General features: G+C 33.4%; 3 protein-coding genes across 5 annotated transcripts; all 3 read left to right on the top strand.

The window, feature by feature from the left end:
- The first annotated feature begins 89 nt into the window (after window positions 1-89).
- Window positions 90-985, top strand: LOC124832178 (nuclear transcription factor Y subunit C-6-like). Of its 2 annotated transcripts, XM_088114775.1 has the most exons (2): window positions 90-607; window positions 695-985. In XM_088114775.1, exons 1-2 carry the CDS (start codon window positions 112-114, stop codon window positions 841-843), a joined length of 645 nt encoding a protein of 214 aa, XP_087970901.1. In that variant the 5' UTR covers window positions 90-111; the 3' UTR covers window positions 844-985. The 2 variants fall into 2 exon arrangements, with proteins under 2 accessions (XP_087970901.1, XP_047162275.1); XM_047306319.2 differs by having other exon boundaries at window positions 90-985.
- Window positions 986-8505: 7520 nt separating this feature from the next.
- On the top strand, window positions 8506-11309 carry LOC124832604 (protein trichome birefringence-like 11). Its single transcript, XM_047306856.2, has 4 exons — window positions 8506-9361; window positions 10115-10504; window positions 10587-10745; window positions 10821-11309. The coding sequence occupies exons 1-4, from the start codon at window positions 8910-8912 to the stop codon at window positions 11170-11172; spliced, it is 1353 nt and encodes a 450-aa protein (XP_047162812.1). The 5' UTR covers window positions 8506-8909; the 3' UTR covers window positions 11173-11309.
- Window positions 11310-13730: 2421 nt separating this feature from the next.
- TSC10A (NAD(P)-binding Rossmann-fold superfamily protein) lies at window positions 13731-17626 on the top strand. Of its 2 annotated transcripts, XM_088115045.1 has the most exons (5): window positions 13731-14357; window positions 14954-15101; window positions 15908-16198; window positions 16401-16466; window positions 17328-17626. In XM_088115045.1, exons 1-4 carry the CDS (start codon window positions 13824-13826, stop codon window positions 16418-16420), a joined length of 993 nt encoding a protein of 330 aa, XP_087971171.1. In that variant the 5' UTR covers window positions 13731-13823; the 3' UTR covers window positions 16421-16466; window positions 17328-17626. The 2 variants fall into 2 exon arrangements, with proteins under 2 accessions (XP_087971171.1, XP_087971170.1); XM_088115044.1 differs by lacking the exon at window positions 16401-16466 and having other exon boundaries at window positions 13734-14357.
- Window positions 17627-22506: the final 4880 nt, after the last annotated feature.

Genomic DNA, 22506 nt, shown 5'->3' with positions numbered 1-22506 from the left:
TATCTTTAGAAGTTTTTATCTGAGATGCATAAATGTTTTTTCTTGTTGCATGTGTCACGTTCGATTTTCCCGGTGGTGGTCAGAATATTTTGAAGTCCATTGCACAAGAACATGGATGAAAACAAGCATGATCAAGCAGCAAAAGAAGGACGTGGGAAGAGCAAAGTTCAATCTGAACCCAAGGTGGAACCTCCTACCAGTCCTCCAGCTCTCACCATTGGTCCCTCTGCCTCTTCATCCAACCCACAGACAGCAAAAGAATCATTGGAGCAGCAACTCAGTAAGTTCTGGGCAAAACAGCGTCAGGAAGTTGAGGAGACCAGTGAGTCCAAGAATCACTGCTTGCCATTGGCTAGGATCAAGAGGATAATGAAGTCTGATGAGGATGTGAGAATGGTATCAGCTGAGGCTCCTGTGCTGTTGGCCAAGGCTTGTGAGATGTTCATCATGGAGCTCACAATGAGGGCATGGGGTAATGTTGAGGAGAACAAGAGGAGGACACTTAGTAAGAATGACATTGCAGCTGCAATGTCAAAGACTGACATGTATGATTTTCTTGTTGATATTGTCCCCAGAGAAGACACAAGGGGTCCTCAAGTGTTTCCAGGTATACCAGGAACACCCATTCCTCCGACTCTGTCTCAGATTCTTCCTAACTGTCCTGTGCCACCTCATAATCAACATGATGCTGCAGGTCCACAGTCTGGTGCTCCAACAATGCTCATGGGAGTGCCCCTTCTTGATCCAACTGATCCTCAGCAGCTGCAAGACCAGCCTTCTCCAACTCCAGTGTTGCCCAAACCCGAAGAAGAGAACAACCCTTCTCCTGATTCAGATGACTGAGCAGATAAAAGTTAATCACTGAAAAACTAGACAATTATGCATTCAGTGTATGGTCAATAAGCTCAGCAGACTTTTGCTTTTCATTTTCCTTTTTAATGGTTTCTTAAACTGAGTTTAAATAAACCGAATTTGAATGTTTGAACCTTTTATCCTTGACAATTTGATGGTTTCAAGGTTGCTTTTATTTAAGTACTGTTAATTTGGGATGTTGAATATGATTGATTATAAATGCGCGAGTATTGCAGGGAGCTGAAGCAGTATATGCTACCATAGTATATGCTACCATATGACCGGGCATAGCTGGTCTCTACCATAGTATATGTTTCATAGATAGTTGCTGTGTTTTCCACAGCACAAAAGCGTTATTCCGTAAATATATTGAGTAGAGTTCATTTGCGCTAGTATAATGAACTCTAATATCTTTAATATGGCATTGCATATGAATGTTCTTCATTGGGATCAGTAATATGTTGCTGAAGTGTGACAGAAGGATGAGCAACCCAAAAAAACAGAGGAAGGAAGAATATGATATTTATATTTATCAGAGATTTATCTGTGTTGCCATTGATTTTTCTTTAAGCAGAGGATCCAATCAAAGGATTATCATTTATCAGATGCTTTCACAATATTTGACTTGTAAATGTCATGAATCAGCGTCATTGTCAACCAAATCACTCTGTCTTCGATACAGTGTTTTTTTAGTATGCCTTTCAGAGTTAGTATATATTAGGACTATTATGTCATGAATATGCCCAGAATTTTTGTGAGAATTATCACAAGCATACGCACTAAAATGCAGTGACTATGCCCATGATAATTAATCAAACCATTAAGTGTCGGAACTTCAGCATGTTAGTATTTGTACAGCCCAAAAAGGATAATCGACAATTCATGACATGTTGCCTTTTCATGAACTTTGAACAAACAAGACTCACCATTCTCAATCCAAGCCAGAAGATTATGTAAACCTCCAAAACCTTTAACCTGTAATATCTCAAAAACTCAAAACCCAAACTCTTTTCGATTGATCCAACTGAAATCACAGAATTCCTATACCAATTTTTTTTATAAATACAGATAAATAAATAAAAATTCAAAGTGTTTCAGAAAACAAATAAGCCAGTAAAGGGGAATAAATATTTAGTTACTTAATCTCTTAAAGTCATGAATGTTATTATTTAGTAGCTAAGTGATCACATTTCACTGGTAACAATCGCGTATAGAAAAAAGATTTAATATATATGTTGTTCCTTATTTCCATAATTTTTGTTTAAAATAGTTATTGACTTTTTGTTGGCGTTGAAAATAATCTCGTTAACGGTAGAGTGTCTACATGAACTTCAATGAATGATGTGATCAATTTTTTCTAACGTAGTTGTCCATGGTCTTTTTTCACCTCATCGTATTCAACCTATCACCACCAGATCACGATGATTTCCTTTTACCTTCATCGACGATTCGCTATCCTTGTACCTTCCATTATAGTCAACTACCACATAGCAGCACAGAGTCATCACAAACCACCATTGTTCAAAATCATGACATGCAACAGAAAATCTCAAATCGTAAAAGACACCAAAACAACAATATGGCAAACATCCAAAATTGCGAATCACATCCCGTACTTGCAATCCCAAATTACGAATCACATCCCGAACTAGCAATCCCAAATCAAAATGTCAATTTACACCACCACAGATCAACCTTTCCAAACCACGACAAAACCTAATTGCATTCACCATACATTGTTTATCATCTTCTCCAAAACCAAAAAAATCTCAAATCACTAGTTCAACACTTCATAGCGTCACCAGAAAAGATCACCACAAAATCGCATCTCTTCCACGTACCTGCAATGCATAACCACCACGAACCACTGCGATGCGAAACAATAGCCTGCAAATCGAAAACTCAAACCAAAAAACCCTAATTGTTTCATAGACATGAAAAACCAGAAAATCCTAATTACTTCACTATAATGAGAAATCAAAAAACCCTAATTGATTCACTGGGAAACCAAAACAACCTTAATTGCTTCACTGTTATTCGAAACTAAAAAATCTTAATTACTTCACTACCACGAGAAATCAAAAAATTCTAATTATTTCATTGCCATGGACAACCATGTGAGACAAAAACCTATAATTAAATGACCAAAAAGATAATATTAAAACTAGGAGGCGATATTATAAATTTATTTTTTGTTGATAAAATATGAAATTGATTCAATTAAATAAAAATACTAAGAGTAATTTAGCTAAAAAAAATAGCTTTGTTAATATATTTATTGTTCTAATTAAATTGAAAGGAATGAACAGAAACATGAATGTCATATCCGATAAAAATATTATCTTATTCATATCTTTATACCTTTATACTGGACAGAAAAACCCAGAGGCTTCAAAGTTCAAATCCACTGTCTCAGATTCAGCTCCTTTATAGTTTAGCTGAGAATTCAATAACAGTGAGAAAGTTGTTCTCTTTTACATTTTGTTGGTTCCTAGGTTTGGCGTTAGGATAGTTCTATTTGGAAGTTCCCAATTTGGAAGATTTTAAAAAAAACGACATGTCATTGGCACCGTTTTCGCCATAGGTATTTATTTCCTTTTATCGAAGGAGTGTTGTGTTGTGTCTTGACTAAACCCGGAGAAACATGGGTCCAAAATCAGTGTCAGACATGAAGATGAACGCTATTAGGTCAGGGATAGTGGTGTTGGGAACGCTTGCATTCGGCTACTTGAGCATACAAATTGGTTTCAAGCCTTATCTCGAGAAAGCTCAGAAACAGAACGCACTCTACCAATCTGATTCTTCTCAGGAAGAATCGTCTTCAGCTTTCCCAGAACGCCCATCGTAACCACACTCTGTTTGGATTAGGAGAAAAGGAGGCAAATTATGTTGTCCCAGTTGTGTGATGGTAACTAATTACCTAGTTAGTTTTGTTTTGTTAAACTTTATGTCTCTATTTTATTTCTTTATATAATATCATCTATCTGGCTTGAGCCCTGTTTAGTGATGTGATATTATCATCTTGGATTGTTATATGTGTCTGGAATTGGCAATAATATGTGTTCTCAATACCCCAATTACCCCGATAACAGTGTTTTTTCTCCTCTTTTTCTTGTTATTTATCTTAGATAATGATACAAATTGAATTTAGCCTTTAGAAGATGTTACTTGATGGGGAGTTAGGGACTATGCATGCAGTAGCTATTTGCCTGTGTGTTCTATTTCAGACTCCTAGGAAATCTTTGTCCATACATTCTTCATGAGCACAAAGTATAGATCAAACGTTATTGAGGATAATCAAACCCCAAAAACACAAACTGAGTATGCCACAGGCTACAGTTAAATTCAGGCTGCATTGTTTGCACCAGTATTTTATATTTTTTTTCTCAGCAAATTCAGCACACATTGATCTAAGAAAGTGCTGCACAACTTATGATGTCAAAGGAAGAATGACACAATACATGATAATGCTGTAAGACTAATGTGGTTTGTTTGATCTATGATAGTATTGTGCATTGGCAATCCTCTGTGTGGATTGTGGATGACATACTTCTAGCGCACAGAAGCCAAATCAAGAGCTAATGGAAGAAACGAATAAATGATTCCAACCATCTATAACCGCATCTCCATCAGTATAAGATCAGTATCTCCTTCTGTACCTAAATGAATATGCATTTCCTTCCTGTCATTCTTTGGTTAATGTTGATGACACTGGATAGTTTGAGCTTAGAAAGAATGAGAGAGAGAGAAAGAGAGAATTAGACTTTTTTTAATTTTATTTATTCTCAAACATAAGCATAATAGGACTTTACCTTCTGAGCATGATAGTAATTTAAAACATTGCATATTCTTATGATGATTTTGTGTCAATTTTGTCTGAGAAACCTTGAAAATTTATTGCATAGCGACCCAATTTGTGGATACCATTGTTATAGATTAACTAGTAAACTCTAATGACGTTAATTTTGAATAAATTAGTAATTAACATAAGTGTGAATTATGATGCACAATTACAAGCGTGGAAATGGTTAAAGAAAATGAAGTTTGGTTTCTGCTTTTCAATATCAGTTTGGATATTGAATCCAAATGTGTGTCTAGGAATCTAGCTTAATTGAGTAAATGATGATGGAGGGGATATCAGAGAAGCCTACAAGTAAGGAGTGCTTGTTATTGTCAACATTGTTGGCTTGCAGTATTTTTATTGTTAAGAACAGGAGAATTAGTAATGTATGATTGTTTTCAATGTTATAGCTTTCAGGCTTTTTGCTTGGAATGTTTAGTAATTTGGATGGTTTTGTTGGGTTCAATTCACAATCCCCTTTCACAATGATGACCCTACAACAAATTTATGGCTTTGTACTGGTTGGATGATTTATTTCAACTTCTTGTGCTTTAATCAATTTCATGATTAATTACAATTTCTTTGCCTTTCAAAAATCAATAGTGTGAACTTTTCCTCCATGATTTCTCGAAATTGATTTGGAATATTTTCAATGCAAATCAATTTCTAATAATAGTTGGAAATTATTAAGGCACTATTTAGGCCTTTCTTCAAATTGCATATTTGTTGTCCTTTAGTCATCCATTTTGAGACTATTGACATATAATTAGAGTTAGTAAACAATTTTGTACTCAAAATGGCATATTGTTTATCTTTGATCCTTGAATATATATTTTAGCTCCTTAATTAACGGTTCCATTAGTGAAGCGAAGTTACTGGCAGGACAAATTAGACTGCACATCTACTGTTTAAATCACTTAAAGAATTCCTAAACGGATTGATTCACAAAATTGTACCATTTTATCAAATCTTCCTCCCTGATTTCACGACCCTAAGTTATCCTTTTCTGACACATAACAGAAGATTCCTCCCAACTATTTTCAATCAAACCCATGGAACTAATGATACGATGAAGCGGAAGCATTTATGGGAATGATAGTGGTGTTATGCACTTGTTGACTATGGAAAAAGGTTCTGGATTATGGAGTGTTAGAAGTGACTGTGAACTAGAGCGTTTTGTGGACAAACTTGCATAAAACAAATGGAGACTACAAAATTTAATATATTCGATATGGACATATCAACTTTGGAATATGAAGTTTCACATGATGGATGCATTAACCTAACTGAATTTGAAGATAACATTTATGTTAAGACAGAGGGAAAAAACCCTTCCTTGTTAAGGATAATGAGAGGGATGAGATCATGAAACACTCTGTCTGCAATGCAACTATGTACAGTTGAGGATGTACTATAAAAAGAACTATAAGAGAAAATAGTTGGAAGAATCTGTATAAGTTGGCCTTCTTGTATATGAAGAAGACGACATGACAAATCGTCTTGGTCTTGTATCTGACTTACTTGCCATCAATTTAATCCATGTGAATTTAGACCTATCATCCACTATTGTTAAAAAATATTTGAAACCATCAACAGAAGAGGTACAATAGGGCTCCCAAATATCAACATGAATTAAATCAAAAGGAACTTTTGAAACAGTAGTACTTAATTGAAAAGACAATTTTATTTTCTTAGAATAGTGACAAGTATCACAATGAGTGTATTTTGTATCAGGTAAAGTGGCATACATGGTACGTAGTTTGATATAACAAGAAGAAGGATGTCCTAGTCTAGAGTGCCAAATATCTATAGAGTTAGGTCTTATTATAGAACAAGCAATAGAATTCTCAGGAGTAATAGCAGTTGGTGAACCAAGGGGTGCAAATGCAGGAACTATCATGACATACAAGCCATCTCTTTCTTCAGCTTTCCCAATCATCTGCAGGGTTGACTTGTCCTGTATTTCACATGAAAATTCAGAAATGGTAATTTTACAACAGAGAGATTTAGTTAACTATGTGACCGAAATAAGATTGACTGAAAAATTAGGAACAAACAAGACATTATGTAAAGTAAGGTGTGGGCCAAGAGAAACTGTGCCAGAAAAATGAGCAAATGAAGAGTTCTTATTGGGTAGAGATACTGTAATTAGTGAGATTCTATGATAAGAAATAAAATGAGACAAAGAACTGGATATATGATCAGTAGCACTTGTGTCTAAAATCCATTGGGAATAGATATTACCTTGATCCTGAGAAGAAGTGGAAACATTATGAGAACTCACTAGACCAATAGAATGCGTGACTGTGGGATTAGATTGAAGAAGAAGTGCCAATAGACCATGAATTTGCTCTTGAGAAAGTCCCAGAGTTGAGGAATGTGACTGCGCCTGAGAATTATTAGAAGAAAGAACAACGGTAGAAGCCATTGATTTTTACAACCTCTAATTAGACAAAAATGGCATAACCCGAATCTCCAAAAACTCCTTCAGATTCCTCAAAAATCAATCCAGGGTTAGGAGTGATGAAAGCACCCATTTGTAGCTTGCAAAACATCAATAATTATTTATTGAATAACATTTTCTTTTTCCTAATTTGTCCTAATTGATTCATGGTTAACAATCAAAGAATTAAGATTACTGTGAGTATTTAGTTAAAACAATATTAAAATATAATTATAATTATTGTACTTAAAAAAGAGAAAATAAAAAGCTTAAACTACACAAAATGCATAAGAGGAAGTATTAAGAAAGTCAACTTATAAAGACCTAGAAAATAATATTGTAAAAATGATAATGGTTTAAAAATAGTAAGACTTAATTATTTTAATATTAAAAGGTTTTAATATAAATAGTTATGTTATCAACGAGTTTTATAATTTTAAAACACATAATTTCTCTAAAAATAACTTTTCTAGACTTTTTTTACTTCTCTCTAGGAGTTCTCTTGTCTATTTGAAGATTGGAGACCTCCTAAGTGATATTTGTCTGTTTGTGTTTTTTTGTTTGTAATGATCACCTAAATTGTGGAAGTAAATAAAAGTGTTCGAAGTAGTTTAGTGTATGCGGTGTAAAACTTAAAAGTAGATAATTTCATTTTATGTTTTATTAATATTAGAATGTATTTTGTTTATACATAAAATAATAGAATCCTTAAAAGTATAAAATCTTTATATATATATATATATATATATATATATATATATATTTTGATTTTATAGTTATGTATAAGATAATTATAATAGCTTTATGTATATATTATTTTTTAAAATATTTTTTTATTTTCATTTTTTTTATATAACTTTTTTTATATAACTTTTTTTTAGTGGTTGTATATTATTAAAATAGAATATTACATCACTTAATCACTAAAGTATAAATTATTCATTGCATATATTTCAGTGATTAAAATTCATTAATGAACCATGTTTTTTATATTTATATCACATAGTTATTAAAACTCAATAAACGACTATTTATAATCGTTACAAAATAAAATTATTAATATATTGTATTAACGGCAATGACTTGCATCCTTAAAAAACCGGCGTGGCGGTGTCCGTATCATATATAAAATGAAGCCATTGACCCACGCTCCACACTTCGGCGCATGAAAGCACGTTCCAATCCAAAGTCCAATTCCCCCACTCTCTTCAAACAACGCGGTGCACGTCTCTCTAACCGTTACTCACTTCCTCCATCTTCTTCTAAATATTAGACTCATCTTTTTTTCAGTTTTAAATCAAATTCCTGATTTTTCCATTTGAAAACAAATCATCTTCACACGAAATAGCCAAAGAAAATAATTGAAACACACAATCCATAGTATATCAGTCAGCAGAATTTTATTATTACTGTAACAAATAATGAATGATATATTCAAAACTGACCCATAAACAAATATAGTTAACAAAGGTGATAAACTTTTTAGTCAAACTGTGATTGAAGACTACTTCTTGATCAACCATAAATATTGATTTTTTTCTCTTTTGGCTCTGCATTCACGCGCCATATATTCTGAAACTCACCCATCAAGTAAGGCTTAGCGAAGGGGCCAATGAAAATTCCTTGCATGCCACCCTTCAGAGTTTACAAAGTTGTCATCTTTCTCTGTCTTTTCTCATCAGTCTTCACAAGTTCAACCGTTATTACAGGAACACCACTCACCCAAATTCTAGAATTTCAGAATTTGAATTTCCTCTGTCTATACTCAATTTGATGTCTTCTAAGAGGACCCCACAGCAATACGTGGAAGCCATGCCGGAGTTGGAAACTTTAAGGAGGGTGAAACGTTTAAGGTTGTTTGAACCGTCGGTTAGTGTTGCTGGGTTTTCTCTGGTATCTGCCTTTGTTGTATGGAGCTTCTTCTACTTGGATTATAAGGAACTCGCTGGAAGGTTCGGGTTCTCGGGTCAATCTGAGAGGGTTACTTGGTCGCACCAGAAAAGTGGTTCAGTAGAGGGACGTGCGCATAGAGTTGAGTTTCTTGGAGAAAAGGGTGGTGGGTGTGATTTGTTTGAGGGTAACTGGGTTTGGGATGAAAGTTACCCTTTGTATGAGTCAAAAGATTGTAGCTTCCTTGATCGGGGATTTCGGTGTTCGGAGAATGGAAGACCTGATTTGTTTTATACAAAGTGGAGGTGGCAACCCAAAACTTGCAACTTGCCCAGGTACACTTATATGCTACTCTTCTTGTCCTTATATTTCTCATTTTTGCCTTGAAAAACCATTAAAAAAAAAACACCAATCACGAACTACAACAAACCCTCCGTCATTCATTGTTTTGAGCACCGTTTTGCTGCTGAGAAATGTTATTTCAATTTCCATTCAATGCAGTCAATGTCCAGTTTTCAGTATTAGAAACTCTGAAGAATTTTTCCTTTTTTTTCTAAAAAAAAATGAAAAGATAATGTGTGACTTTTCCAATTTTGATCATGTTAGTGTTAGCTAGTGGTGCAAGACTAATCTCGAGTCACTGTATTCTGATTTAGTAGTATTACGCTATTCTTATCCGCGTCTTTTAAGAGTGACGCAACTATTGTGTAGCAACGAATTTTTTCTTGTATTGTGTTATAAGGAGAGATATTTCCATAAACGGATTTAGTGGTAAAAAAAATAGAGCAAATTGAAATTTTTGTTCACAAAAATTAATGTATTAACGACTAATAGTTGTTTAAAAAAATATAAATATATTATCTTGACTTGGGTAATTTTTATAAAAATATTATAAAAGTCAATAATCACATTTTATATAACAATATAACAGGTTAGATGAACACCCTGGCTCTTCTTTCGGTTGGATTAAACAGCAACCCTTCGATCCTTCCTATATTAGTTGCATCAGTGGCATTTTAATTTATTTTAGGTTGTAATATATTCTTGCTCTGAACTAAGAACATTGAACTTCTCGTTAATAAACACAGATTGAATGCAACAACCATGTTAGAAAAACTGCGAAACAAGCGCCTGGTATTTGCTGGGGACTCAATTGGGAGAAACCAATGGGAGTCACTATTATGCATGCTCTCTGCTGGTGTTCCTAACAAGGATTCAATCTACGAAGTGAATGGTAGCCCAATTACAAAGCACAAGGGGTTCTTGGTGTTTAGATTCAAGGATTATAACTGTACAGTGGAATACTACAGAGCTCCATTTCTTGTATTGCAAAGCCGGCCTCCTCCTAAAACTAATGAAAAGATTAGAACAACCCTGAAGTTGGATCAGATGGATTGGTACTCTTCGAAATGGAGAGATGCAGATGTTTTGGTTCTTAACACAGGGCACTGGTGGAATTATGAGAAAACCATAAAAGGGTAACTCATTCCGACATGATTTTTATCATTTCAATATGACCACCTATGACATGATTGATTCGTTTTTTCTGTAATTCTCCAGGGGCTGTTATTTCCAAGAAGGGTTGGAAGTGAAGTTGGAAATGAAGGTAGAAGAAGCGTATAAGAAGTCCATTGAAACAGTGTTGAACTGGATACAAAATTCAGTAAATGCTAGGAAGACTCAAGTTTTCTTTCGCACTTATGCCCCTGTGCATTTCAGGTATGTAAATTGGTTTCAAATATCTGAATATGTTTAGTTCTTGGAAACTAAATTTCTGTAATACGTATGATGCAGAGGTGGTGATTGGAGAAAAGGTGGAAGCTGTCATTTGGAAACACTACCAGAGCATGGCTCCTCGTTGGTGCCTAAGGATAACTGGTCGCAATTCAAAATAGCCAATTCTGTGCTATTAGCACATACATATACCAGTGAAGTTTTGAAGTTCAAGATATTGAATGTAACTCAGATGACGGCTCAGAGAAAAGATGGTCATTCATCCATATATTATCTGGACCCAAATGCAGACCCAACACCTCTCCATCGCCAAGATTGCAGCCACTGGTGTCTCCCTGGTGTACCAGATGCTTGGAATGAGCTACTCTACGCATTGTTCATGAAACATGAAACTTCTCATACACAAAACTAGCAATACACATGTCAAGCATATACATATAGCATTTTATTTGTACTGTATAGATTCGTGGAATATATTTTTTGCATTACAAAGGCAAATGAATATACCAATTGCAAGAACTAGTCATCGGATTTTATCCTTTTGTTTCAGCAGTGACCGATGCTAGCTACTTATCTCAACAACTACATTAGGTCAACTTCAAAAAAGAGTGCTGCGGGTAGATGCTTTCATGATTGACAAACAATGTCTTAATTTCTCAAACAATTTGTCATATTTAATTTATAATATATATATATATATATATATATATATATAATCAAATTTAAATTTTTATGTTTGATTTAATTAATTTAATTTTATATTGTAAAAATTAACAGCCTAATCAATAGTCTTTTGGAAGTTTGTCTCATGTTACAACATCACATGTATTGTCACTTGGTCTTTTCGAACTCGTCGACAAGAGACTTGTATTTTTTATTCAAGTCTTTCATGTCCTTCTAAGCCTTTTAGTGAGGAAGGAGAAGATAATCAACATTCTATTGCAATCGTTAAATAAGCTCATCATTTTGACACATCAACAAAGGTCTCGCTTAACACCAAAGCTCTGCCGCTCAACGTTGGCCTTTAAGGCTACCCTAGATGCTTCATGAAATTGTGGCGCTTAGTAATGGTGAAGGGTGCTCAGCATTGAGGCCTTTGGTTGCTCGCTGTCAAGTGTTCGCTCAACGCCACCTAGGCTTTGAAAACTCCCATTTTTTACTCATCTTTTTGTTTCTCTATGTTACCAAGGTTCTTTGAAAGGGCAGAAGATCTTCCTAACACCAAAATAGAATAAAAAAGAAGGGATTATAGTTACAATTAAATAAGTGTAGCCCAAAATACGAGTATTTACAAAGAAAGATAAAAATGAGGATTTAAGCAAGTAATAAGTAATAGAGGAGCTAGTTTTGTCAAAGAAACGAGGCTCAAATAATGGTAAGAATTAACATTATCATTAGGTTAAGTGTCTTACATACTACTCTAAAGGCTTGAATGGCCACCTAGGCATTTGGACATAGGCTTGAAAGCTTGAATGGCCACCCAAACATTTTTTTGTTTCAATGCCCGTGATATCTTAATTTGGAAGTCGTCAAACGAAATTCATACAAACAAGTTGGTAAAATAGCAAGCATATACAAAAAAGAAGTCGAGCTTCGAATCTCCCCGACCATGACATACTCGTTCGTTCTCTTTGCAAACCTGAAGATTTATGACATAGTCATCAATTTTATCTCCAAGTATATATATACTTGCTCGGCCAAGGCCACAAAGTCGTTGTTGCATCGGTATCACGTGCAATGTTTGCAAACATCATGAGAGACCCAATCATAACCCAAAACTTTTGGCAGGGTCAGTTCATCCCCTTCTGTTGACGCATCTACTTCAACCCTACTGATGGTGCTTCGGATAGGCCCTTTTTGTGCATGTTCCTTATTTTCAACTTCTTTATTGACATTAGTAGTGATGGTGTTGATTAATGAAGTTTTGCTCGGTTGACCATGTTTTCTAGAGACGACCTAAGTGGCGATGATGACGAAACATCATCGACATATCCCTGATCGTCTTGACTAGGGGACCCCTCTGAAGAAGAAGAAATGGTGAATGTAGACATTATTACTTTAAAGATATAAGTCAATCTGTATGTGCAGAGCTCCATGAGAATGAAGGTGAAAATGACAAGCCTATTTATAGGAAGGGAATGTCAATAATCACGTCCTTTGCCTATCCGATCAAGACATATCCAATGGCTTTTGCATTTAATATCAGAATTAGCAGCTTTCGGTTCGAGGCGTCACAACTCCACAAGCTTCAAAAGTCATATTTTCAAATTTGCCTGGTCAACAACCATGAGCACTAAGCAAAACTACCAAATCAATTCCAAACGACATTAATCCCATCATAATTAGTCTTCTACTACTTGGGTTTGGGGGCCTATGTATAATAAGTACCTGACTAGGTAGTCTCTATCGATCGATTCAACTCCAATTTTGACTGATTGACCCAATTTGGTTGACACTTTGGATAATGAAAAAAGACCTTGGTGTCTCTCTTTCAAATCCTTAACATGGTCGATCGGTTAGCATAATAACTGGTTGAATACACAAATAACATGGTTAAGAATACTTATATAAATTAACGTAAATCAACCTAATAATTATAAGGAAGGGATGATTGGAACATAATTAGATCAATAAACAAAAAGTCATTACAATTTATATAAATAAAGAGTATAAATAATGTAGTTAACTGAGTAACTATACTTTTTAAACTTGATATTGAAATACCTTTTATAAATATCATATAAATATTTATTGAATAAAAATGATACTAAAGAGAGTAAAAACATACAAATAAGAAAAAAGGAAATAAAAAATCAAACCACCTAAAAGTTAATGGTACTCAACTAGGAGAAAAAGTTAATATATCAACAAATATAAGATTTGATTACTTCCTAATTTTCCTTCCATATATATGATTTTGATAGAATAAAATAAATTCCCTAATTGATGGAAGCACATACTCTTACTTACTCTCGGTACTAAAATAAAATAAAAATGGTATCCATTTTCATAGTCGCATAGACTTTTGCTCCCAGTGGGTATAGTTTCGAAGGCTCATGATCAATGGCGGACGCATACTTCTTTCTTTTCTTTCTTTTCTTTCTCCTTCCTCTGCTTCTTCTGGTCGTGCTCTATTTCCTGGTTAAACCGCGACCGGTGAAGATCCCTCTCAAGAATCGGCACGTGTTTATCACGGGCGGATCCAGCGGCATCGGGCTGGCTCTGGCACACCGCGCGGCGGCGGAGGGCGCGCGTGTGTCGATATTGGCGCGGTCGTTGGGGAAGCTGGAGGAGGCGCGAAATGCGATCCGGCTGGCGACTGGGATCGAGGTGGCGGTATTCGCGGCAGACGTGCGGGACTTCGAGGCGGTGAAGCGCGCGGTGGACGAGGCAGGGCCAATCGACGTGCTGCTGCTGAACCACGGCGTGTTCGCAGCGCTGGAGCTGGAGAAGATGGAATTGAGTGAGATAAAGTTCACCATGGACGTCAATCTCATGGGAACGTTGAACCTCATCAAGGCCGCGCTTCCCGCGATGAAAAACCGGAAGGACCCGCTGCCCGCTTCCATTGCCCTTGTTTCCTCACAGGCCGGTCAGGTAAACCTGCACCTCTTTTCGCCCTCTGTTATTTATGATCTGATAATCTATTATGTGAATTACTATTGCTGGGTTTATACATGTGAATTACTTATTTGGTTGTATTGTATATATCTGCATTTTATAGGTTTTAGTTTGTATAACTATGAAGTAATAATTATAGTCCTAGTGTATACACCTTTTAATTCGATTTAGGCTTTGCTGACACTAAAAATTGTCCAGATTAAACTAATAAAAAAATTATCTGTTGGAACTAAAACGAGTTAAGCAGTGTATGAACAAATACTGAAATGAGTATTTTCTAGGTGCAAGGACTAAGTGCATGGACTAAGTGCATGTTTTGATTAATGTTTGCAAGAGCAATTGTGGTCTTACTTCTTAAGACTAAGTTTGCAGACAAAATTTTAATGTGCAAATGTGCTTATCAGAACAACAATACATGTCACAGAACTTTTACTTTCTAAACTCAGTTTGAAACATTCCCAACTGAAAACCAAACATAGCCTAAGACATAAACTTTTAACAGGTATAACGACTAAATAAGTAATTAAACTTTATTTTATTTATTTTGATGTGGAATTTGTGTTTATGTTTAGGCGGGCATTTATGGCTACGTAGCTTACTCAGCGAGTAAATTCGGTCTCCGTGGTTTAGCAGAAGCATTGCAACAAGAGGTTATAGCTGATAATATTCATGTTTCTCTGATTTTTCCTCCGGATACAGATACTCCAGGATTAGCAGAAGGTAGGTATTGAATTGGATGCTTGAATTTATTTCTTCACACCTATTACCTTTGCTAGTTTCTACTTCATTTTTCGTTGTAAATAACATGTCAGTTTGTGTAAAGCTCACCATGGAAGTCGTGCACTTGCTGTAACTCCTTGAAATTGCATAGGGTGTTATTGATTTCCATTTCCGAAAGTTTTCAAAATGTAACTAGGCGAGTTGCTCAAATACCTGGTGGCGGGTGTTGCAAGGCACGGAGCATACCTTGAAATTGAGCAAGATGTTGAACAAAATGCAAAGAAAAGATGGGAAATCTTGCATTTCTTTCTGTATTTAGTTTCTAAAACACCTTTTTTTTAAACAATTTCGTAACATAACAGACTTTGGATGAGAAGATGATTGTTGAGTAGTGTGAAATTTTTTAAGAAAATAGTTTTTAAAACTGAAAAATGAAAAGAAAATCAATTAGGTCTTAAGTTTGTTACACAGAATTCTGCATCAATTGCGGATTTAATAACTCCAGCTCCTCCCTTATTATCTGAATATCTCTCATTTTTGTATCTGATCTAAATTCATACATTTGACTGATGCCATGGGGGAGGCTATTGTATCAATCCTATTACAAACTTAGAGATTAGAGAATGAAATTATTGCTTAAGATAATAAGTTTGAATCCATGATTACTAAATATCCACTTAGAGTTCATGAGTATAAAAATAAAATTGTTGCTTTCAGCTTATTAAATGTCTGTTTGTAGCATCTCTTGTGAAGTCTATGTATGCTGTAATCAAAGTGAAGTACAATCTGAAAGGTTACTTTTACAGAAAACAGGAGAAAACCGGAACTCACCAAAATCATTGCAGCCTCATCTGGTTGTATGACAGCTGAAAAAGTTGCTCAGAAAGCTTTGGATGGTATAAAAAGTGGCAGCTTTATTGTTTCTTGCAATTTGGAGGGAATTGCGCTATCCCTAGCAACTGCAGGTTTATCCCCTCAGAGGTCTTTTTTGATGGCCTTTGTTGAGGTGGTTGCTGCTGGAATTCTACGGATTGTTGCACTAGGCATGCAGTGGACTTGGTATGGAAGTATAGAGAAATATCACAGCCAAAGGAAGGGTAAGTGCTGCACAAAGGGATATTGAAAAATTATTTCTTAGTTTTTGTTAATTTAATTCCTGTCTGTCCAATCATCAAAAGAATAGTAATGCTTTACTTATTCTATCTATTGCCTTCTATACTTTACCCGCTCTTCAACTTCGTTTCTAGAGTTAGAAAGTTATTGGACCCTTAGATCTGATTGGCTCCCAATTTTGACCAGTTATCCGGCATCTCCGTTAATTTGTGTCGGCATGGCATCAGTTAGTTGGTGCTGTAATAGCATATGGTGAGTTGATGTGAAGATGATTTTGCTTGCATGTATCGTAAGGTGACCAAATCAACCCATTTAGAAACTTTAAGCAACAAGATGGAGAATGGGGGAAATGTACAAATTTGACTAAACTTGTCCTGGTTTTCAAAGTAAAAGTTAGTACTCATCTGTGTCTTCGTAATATAAATTAAATAATTTTTTTTATGAAAGATAAAAATCACAATAAAGAAAACATGGCATTATGAAGAATTGAATGTTAAAATAGTGCACATTTTCTATTAAAATCTGGATAAATTCAGACAATTCTCATGAACATGTAGTTATTTGTCATCTCTAAAAGGATCTAATTCAAAATTGGGTTAGACTCTTGAATATGGTTACTTAGAGTTTGCCTGGGAAATTAGTCATTCATTAAAGTTTTGCAATTTGCATGAAACATCTCCTGTTACGCTCCTGGGCTTTAGAAGTCATACTGTTATATTTGGGCAGTCTTTCCAAAGTTAATTTACAAGAGTGCTTTTATGATTTTTTTTTTCTTTGGTTAAAATTTGAGAATGGTTCTATAACAGATTGAAATAAAATTATTAGTATTATTATTATTATTATTATTATTTATATACTTATCTATTTATTTAATCTGTCGTTTGATTCCATATAGTGACTGTGGTTCATACACTATTATTAAACACGTAGTGAACAGCAAATGATATAATGTTTGAATTCAAAAGCAATTAGGACATTGTAAAAGTTTAGGATGTTACTTTTATCTGGTGGAGCCTCCTAAGGTATTGCTTGTACCCTGTTAAAAGGTTAATGTTAATTCAAATGAATTCCCCAGCTAAAACTTATGAGATTGATGATTTATCATTCTGACAGGTTCAACCAGGAGTAGCTGAAAGAGAGTCCTATGCCCCATTTTAGGAGTTATATGCAAGATACTGGGATGCTGCCTTCTTCCACTCTGAAATTCAAATGAAAGTTAACGAATTAGATCTCGATAAACATCAAGTTGATTAAGTTTTTTTTTTTAACTTTTCTTCCGTTTTCTAATGTTTTCTAACATATGTTAAGTAAAGACAGGTTAAGTTACATGTTCAGGTTCAGTAATACGCTATGGATTGGATAGGATTGATGTATATTTTCTTTAAAAAAAATTTGGTCCTCATTTCTTTTTACGTTTTTATTTTGTTCGGCAATAATATTTTGTCCTCCATAAAATTTTAGTTTTGTTTTCATTTTTGTTGATTTTTTATTTTATTTTAAGTGATAACTTATATGTTAAGTGATCACGTTAGTGTATTAGTAATATTAAATGATCATATTAGTAGGTAAGCAACATGTATATTTAAAATTACTTTGTTTAACTCTGAAATAGTTCATTAATATGAAGAAGGTAATGTTTAGTTCTTTCAATTAGGGTTTGCGGTTTTTTTCAGCATTTTTTTTATATAAAAAGGGAATTCAAAGAAATAATGCATGAAGAAACCTTGTTTAAAGAAAATAACATTACTACATTAATTAATTCTTTAAACAAAATTATTTTTGAAAAAGTACAAAGGTTATCTTACTGAAAATAAATTATTTTTCTTAAGGATCATTAAAAATTTATTCGAGTGTAAAAGTAAATGTGCCAGATTTTCTTCTAACATGTTACTTAAGAGATATATCATCACTTTGATACCTCATTTATTCCACCAACCTCTCAAGGGTCCTAGGACTCTTCAAATAACCTGAAAATGAAAAAGATTAAAAAAATTGTTTTTATAAAGTGGAAAGGACAAGCATACATCATTGTGATGAACTTTCTTGTTAGTATCTTGTTTCTTCAAATCTTCGAAGAGCTACATGATCATTTTAATTTTATTAATTAAAATTCATGAAAACTACATAATCTATAAGGTGTATATTTTCATATAGAACAAGCAACAATACTTCCAATAACTTCTAAGAACATTATATTAGAAATTGATCAAGCTACTTAAGCTTGTCTCCACTGTTAGCTATAGACACCATTTTACTGATCGTGCTATTAAAGCAGTTAACAATGTTCATGATTAATTGGTTTGTAAATAGTTAGGAACACATGAGGAACCGGTTCTTGGAAGCACCAGCAGGCATGAGACACAAGTTATACACAAACACAGCAATGTCTGAATTTGAAATGTCATGTCTGAGTAAGTGTATGTCTCTATGAGACCCTAATTGCCATGAGACAACACGTACAAGAAGGACTAAGAAGTACTAACTCAAGTGTTTAAAATGCTGATGTTCATTTACCTTTCAACATTTGTCTAAGAACCACCAACTGGCATTAGACATAGCATATACAAAGAGCCACACGTACGTCAAAATCTAGTGTCCCACTACGATTTGATAAGTGTAAGTGTATATGACCTTCCTTTATGTATATCTTTTTCAGCATTCAAGAGGCATCTCTCTTGGGAAACCTTATCTTACAACAGTGTTAGAAAAGAAAATATTCTGTCAGTTATGCAGTTGAAAATTGAACCCCAGAGCATCCTCATCCTTTTTTTCCACCACATTCAAAAGTTTAAGCCCTGTTTTCAAAAGTCGGTGGGTCACTGATATACCAGATACAGCTGGAACAAAATTTGGTAAATTCAAATATACTTCACTGCTAAAATTTCAAGGTTCCACTAGCCTTTTACTTTATCAGTGTTTGAGATTGATTAGACGAGTTTAACCGTTTCTAAACCTAGTCATAGATGGCCAGTCAATACAAATAGGTGCCGTTGTTTTGCTTAGTCACCCACAAGCACAGAACCGTGATTTTTGGCTATTCTTTTGTCTCATTCTTTTGTCCCATTCTTTTGTCCCCTTCAAATCAAAATACCTTCATCTTGATTGATATCTTGTTTATTCAATTTGTACTAGAAAAGTATGTACATAAATACGTCTACCACATAACAGAATGATCCTTGAAACTTCTCTTACATACTGCTGCTTGAGAAATTCATTTATAAAGTTAGGATTTTCGTAGTGACACAAGCTGAACATATGCATTTGATATTTACAGAGAATGAAAAATAGTCCTACAGAAACAGTTAAACTTGTACATGGACTTGTGAGTCAGCTGTGTAATCTGAAACACGTGTATCATGTACATGTCATTGATTTTCACAAAGTCGTTTCCAAAGCCACTGAATCAACTAACATGGTATTATTTAAACTTAATCTGCATCCAATGGAAGTATAGGTCATCCATAAAAATATATTCAGAACATTTTTTCTTATAAATCTTACCTTGAATAAATCAACTTACGATTGGAACTCTCGTATCTATTGGATAAGTTAATTTTAAAAACAAATATATATATATATATATATATATATATATATTTATATTTATTTATTTATTTATGATTGCAAAACAAAACGATTTAATGCGATTGAGTTAGATTTAATTTTATTAATTAGTACATCTATTTTTTGAACCCTCTCGTTCATTACCCAGTACCAGAACGCTATGTACTGATATCAGTATTACTATCTGCTTTATTTGGATTGACTGATAGGAAAATATTAAATAAAGCAGAATTTCAATCAATTTAGTTGTTTTTTGTTTTCCTTAAATTTTAATTAGGACTGAAAATGCGATTTAAAATTATTTCATTCATTTTAAAAATAACTAAAATTATTGAAACAGGGTACTATTAATTTAAAATACCAACATATATTTTAGATAGTTGTACAGTGGTATTTTTATTAGTGTGTTAAAGTATCGTTTTTGAAGGATGAGATTTAAGTCCAAAAGTTCAGACACTATTTATCTTTTTTCTGACTCGGAAAGTAAGGAACGGTAATAGGTATTAAATTTTATTTTCATTATATTCATCATACTAATTATATATCTTCACTGTCCTAATGTGTCACCTTTCCACGATTATTCAACACCAATTAATGTAATGTAACTTTAAGACCATGTCAACGCGTAATCATAATAGCCTGTAGACAGGATTTGTTACAAATTTTTTAAAATACAATATATAATATATGAACGAATGATTATTTAACTCTAATAAACATGCTATATTTTTATTATATAAAAACAAATAGTATAGTTTAAATAGATTTAAAAGAGTATTACAACTTTCATTTAATTAATATCATATTATCATCTATTAAATTATATATATATATATATATATATATATATATATATATATATATATATATATATATATATATATATATTCACACAACTTAAAAAAAAAAAATCTCAAACTCTTATTCACATTTATCATCCGTCTCAACTCTTTCTCTTTCATCTCTCTCACTCCAACATTTTCTCTGTCATTCCTATTGTAGTCTCAACTTAAAAAATCAGAAACACTCGCCTAATCTTAATTCACATTCCTCACTTATCCAATTTGTTTTTCTCTTCTCCATACTCTTTCTCACTCACATATAGTAACCCCGCGATACCGCAATTTGTTGCTCTTGCTCTGTTCATTAATTTGTTTTTCACTTTAATAACAAAATAATTGATGATGTTGATGTTTATTTTTTATTCCAGGGTTATGTTATATCTTTTCCCTTCTGATTCTTATTAAATTTTGTTTTTAAATTTTAGAATTAGTAATTTAACTTTAGAGATATTTCATATTTTGACTATTAAGTTACGGGAAATATTTTCCAGAGAAAAAACTTTATGTGGAAGGGGATTCTGGAAGGGGTAAATCATTGTCCAGAAAATGGATTTCTGAAGTCACCACTTAAAAATAATTCTAAAAACATATTTTTCGCTGAAAACAATATTTTGAATTATACTTTTCATCTTCATCTTCCTGCATATAATCAACGTCAAAACACAACAAAAAAAACGAAACTCCTACACGTTGTACTAAATGATTTAACAGGAAAAAATTATTGAAAAGAGTTCTGAACAAAGAAAATTGTTGTTGTTGACTCTCTCCCCTTATTCAGAACAGAGACCACTGCTCGTTCCTTTTGAAATGTTTCATATGGATAAACATATTTTTATTTCATTTTTGTAAAAAGAATAAAAATATTATAACAAATTACACATCTTTTATATTTGAGCATATTGCAGAATATTTAGTAGTTTTCAAGAAAAACTGCATTAATATACCAACTAATTAAAAATCAACCAGAAATTAGTAAACTAGTCATAATGAACTTGTTAGCTCTTAGTTGGACCAGAAAATTACTTTTTAAAGTAAATCACATCATGTAAGTTTATTTTAAACAATTCACATCTCCAACTTGTTTGGTCAATATAAACATGATGTTATGATTTATCATCTGTCGCAAAAGTGAAATTAAGAAAAACAAAATGCACTAAATTTCAAATTAGAATTTAAACTTAATAAATTTGTTACCATCATACTCATAGCTTAACTTCTACTCTTTTCATTCTATGATTTTATCAAAATTGGTATTGTGCAACTATTATGGGTTGATGTTAACGTCTTTTCACGGGGTTTCTTGTTTTTTAGTTTTGAAATTATTATGGACATTAATATCATCAATTATTTTGTTAATAAAGTGAAAAACAAATGAATGAACAGAGCAAGAGCAACAAATTGCGATGTCGTGGATTACAATATGTGGGTGTGAGAGAGGATGGAGATGAGAGAGAAACAAATTGGATAAGTTAGGAAGGTAGATTAAGGCTAGGCGAGTGTGTCTGATTTTTTTCAGTTGGGACTACTGTAGGGATAACAGAGAGAATGTTCGAGTGAAAGAGATGAAAGAGAAAGGTTGAGAGGAATGCGGAATGACAGAGACGTGTGATTTTTTGTTTTTTTTAGTTTTGAGAATAAAAATTATTCAAATACCCTTAATTTTAAAACTTAGAATCCATAACGGATGAAGGTATTTTTTTTCTACTAAAAACTGATACACATTACTAAAATATACCAACTGAAAAAAAGCATATACAAATTACCAAACTCCATAATATATATATATATATATATATATATATATATATATATATATATATATATATATATATATATATTTATATATATTTAGAACTTCATCTCTGCTGGTAGGAAAACAATTAAGT

The sequence above is a fragment of the Vigna umbellata genome, chromosome 5, assembly GCF_029865625.1.
Source record: "Vigna umbellata cultivar VRB3 chromosome 5, Vumbellata_1.0, whole genome shotgun sequence".
Lineage (NCBI taxonomy): Eukaryota > Viridiplantae > Streptophyta > Magnoliopsida > Fabales > Fabaceae > Vigna > Vigna umbellata.
Note: the sequence above shows the minus strand (reverse complement) of the source record. Positions and strands in the feature narration are given on the sequence as shown.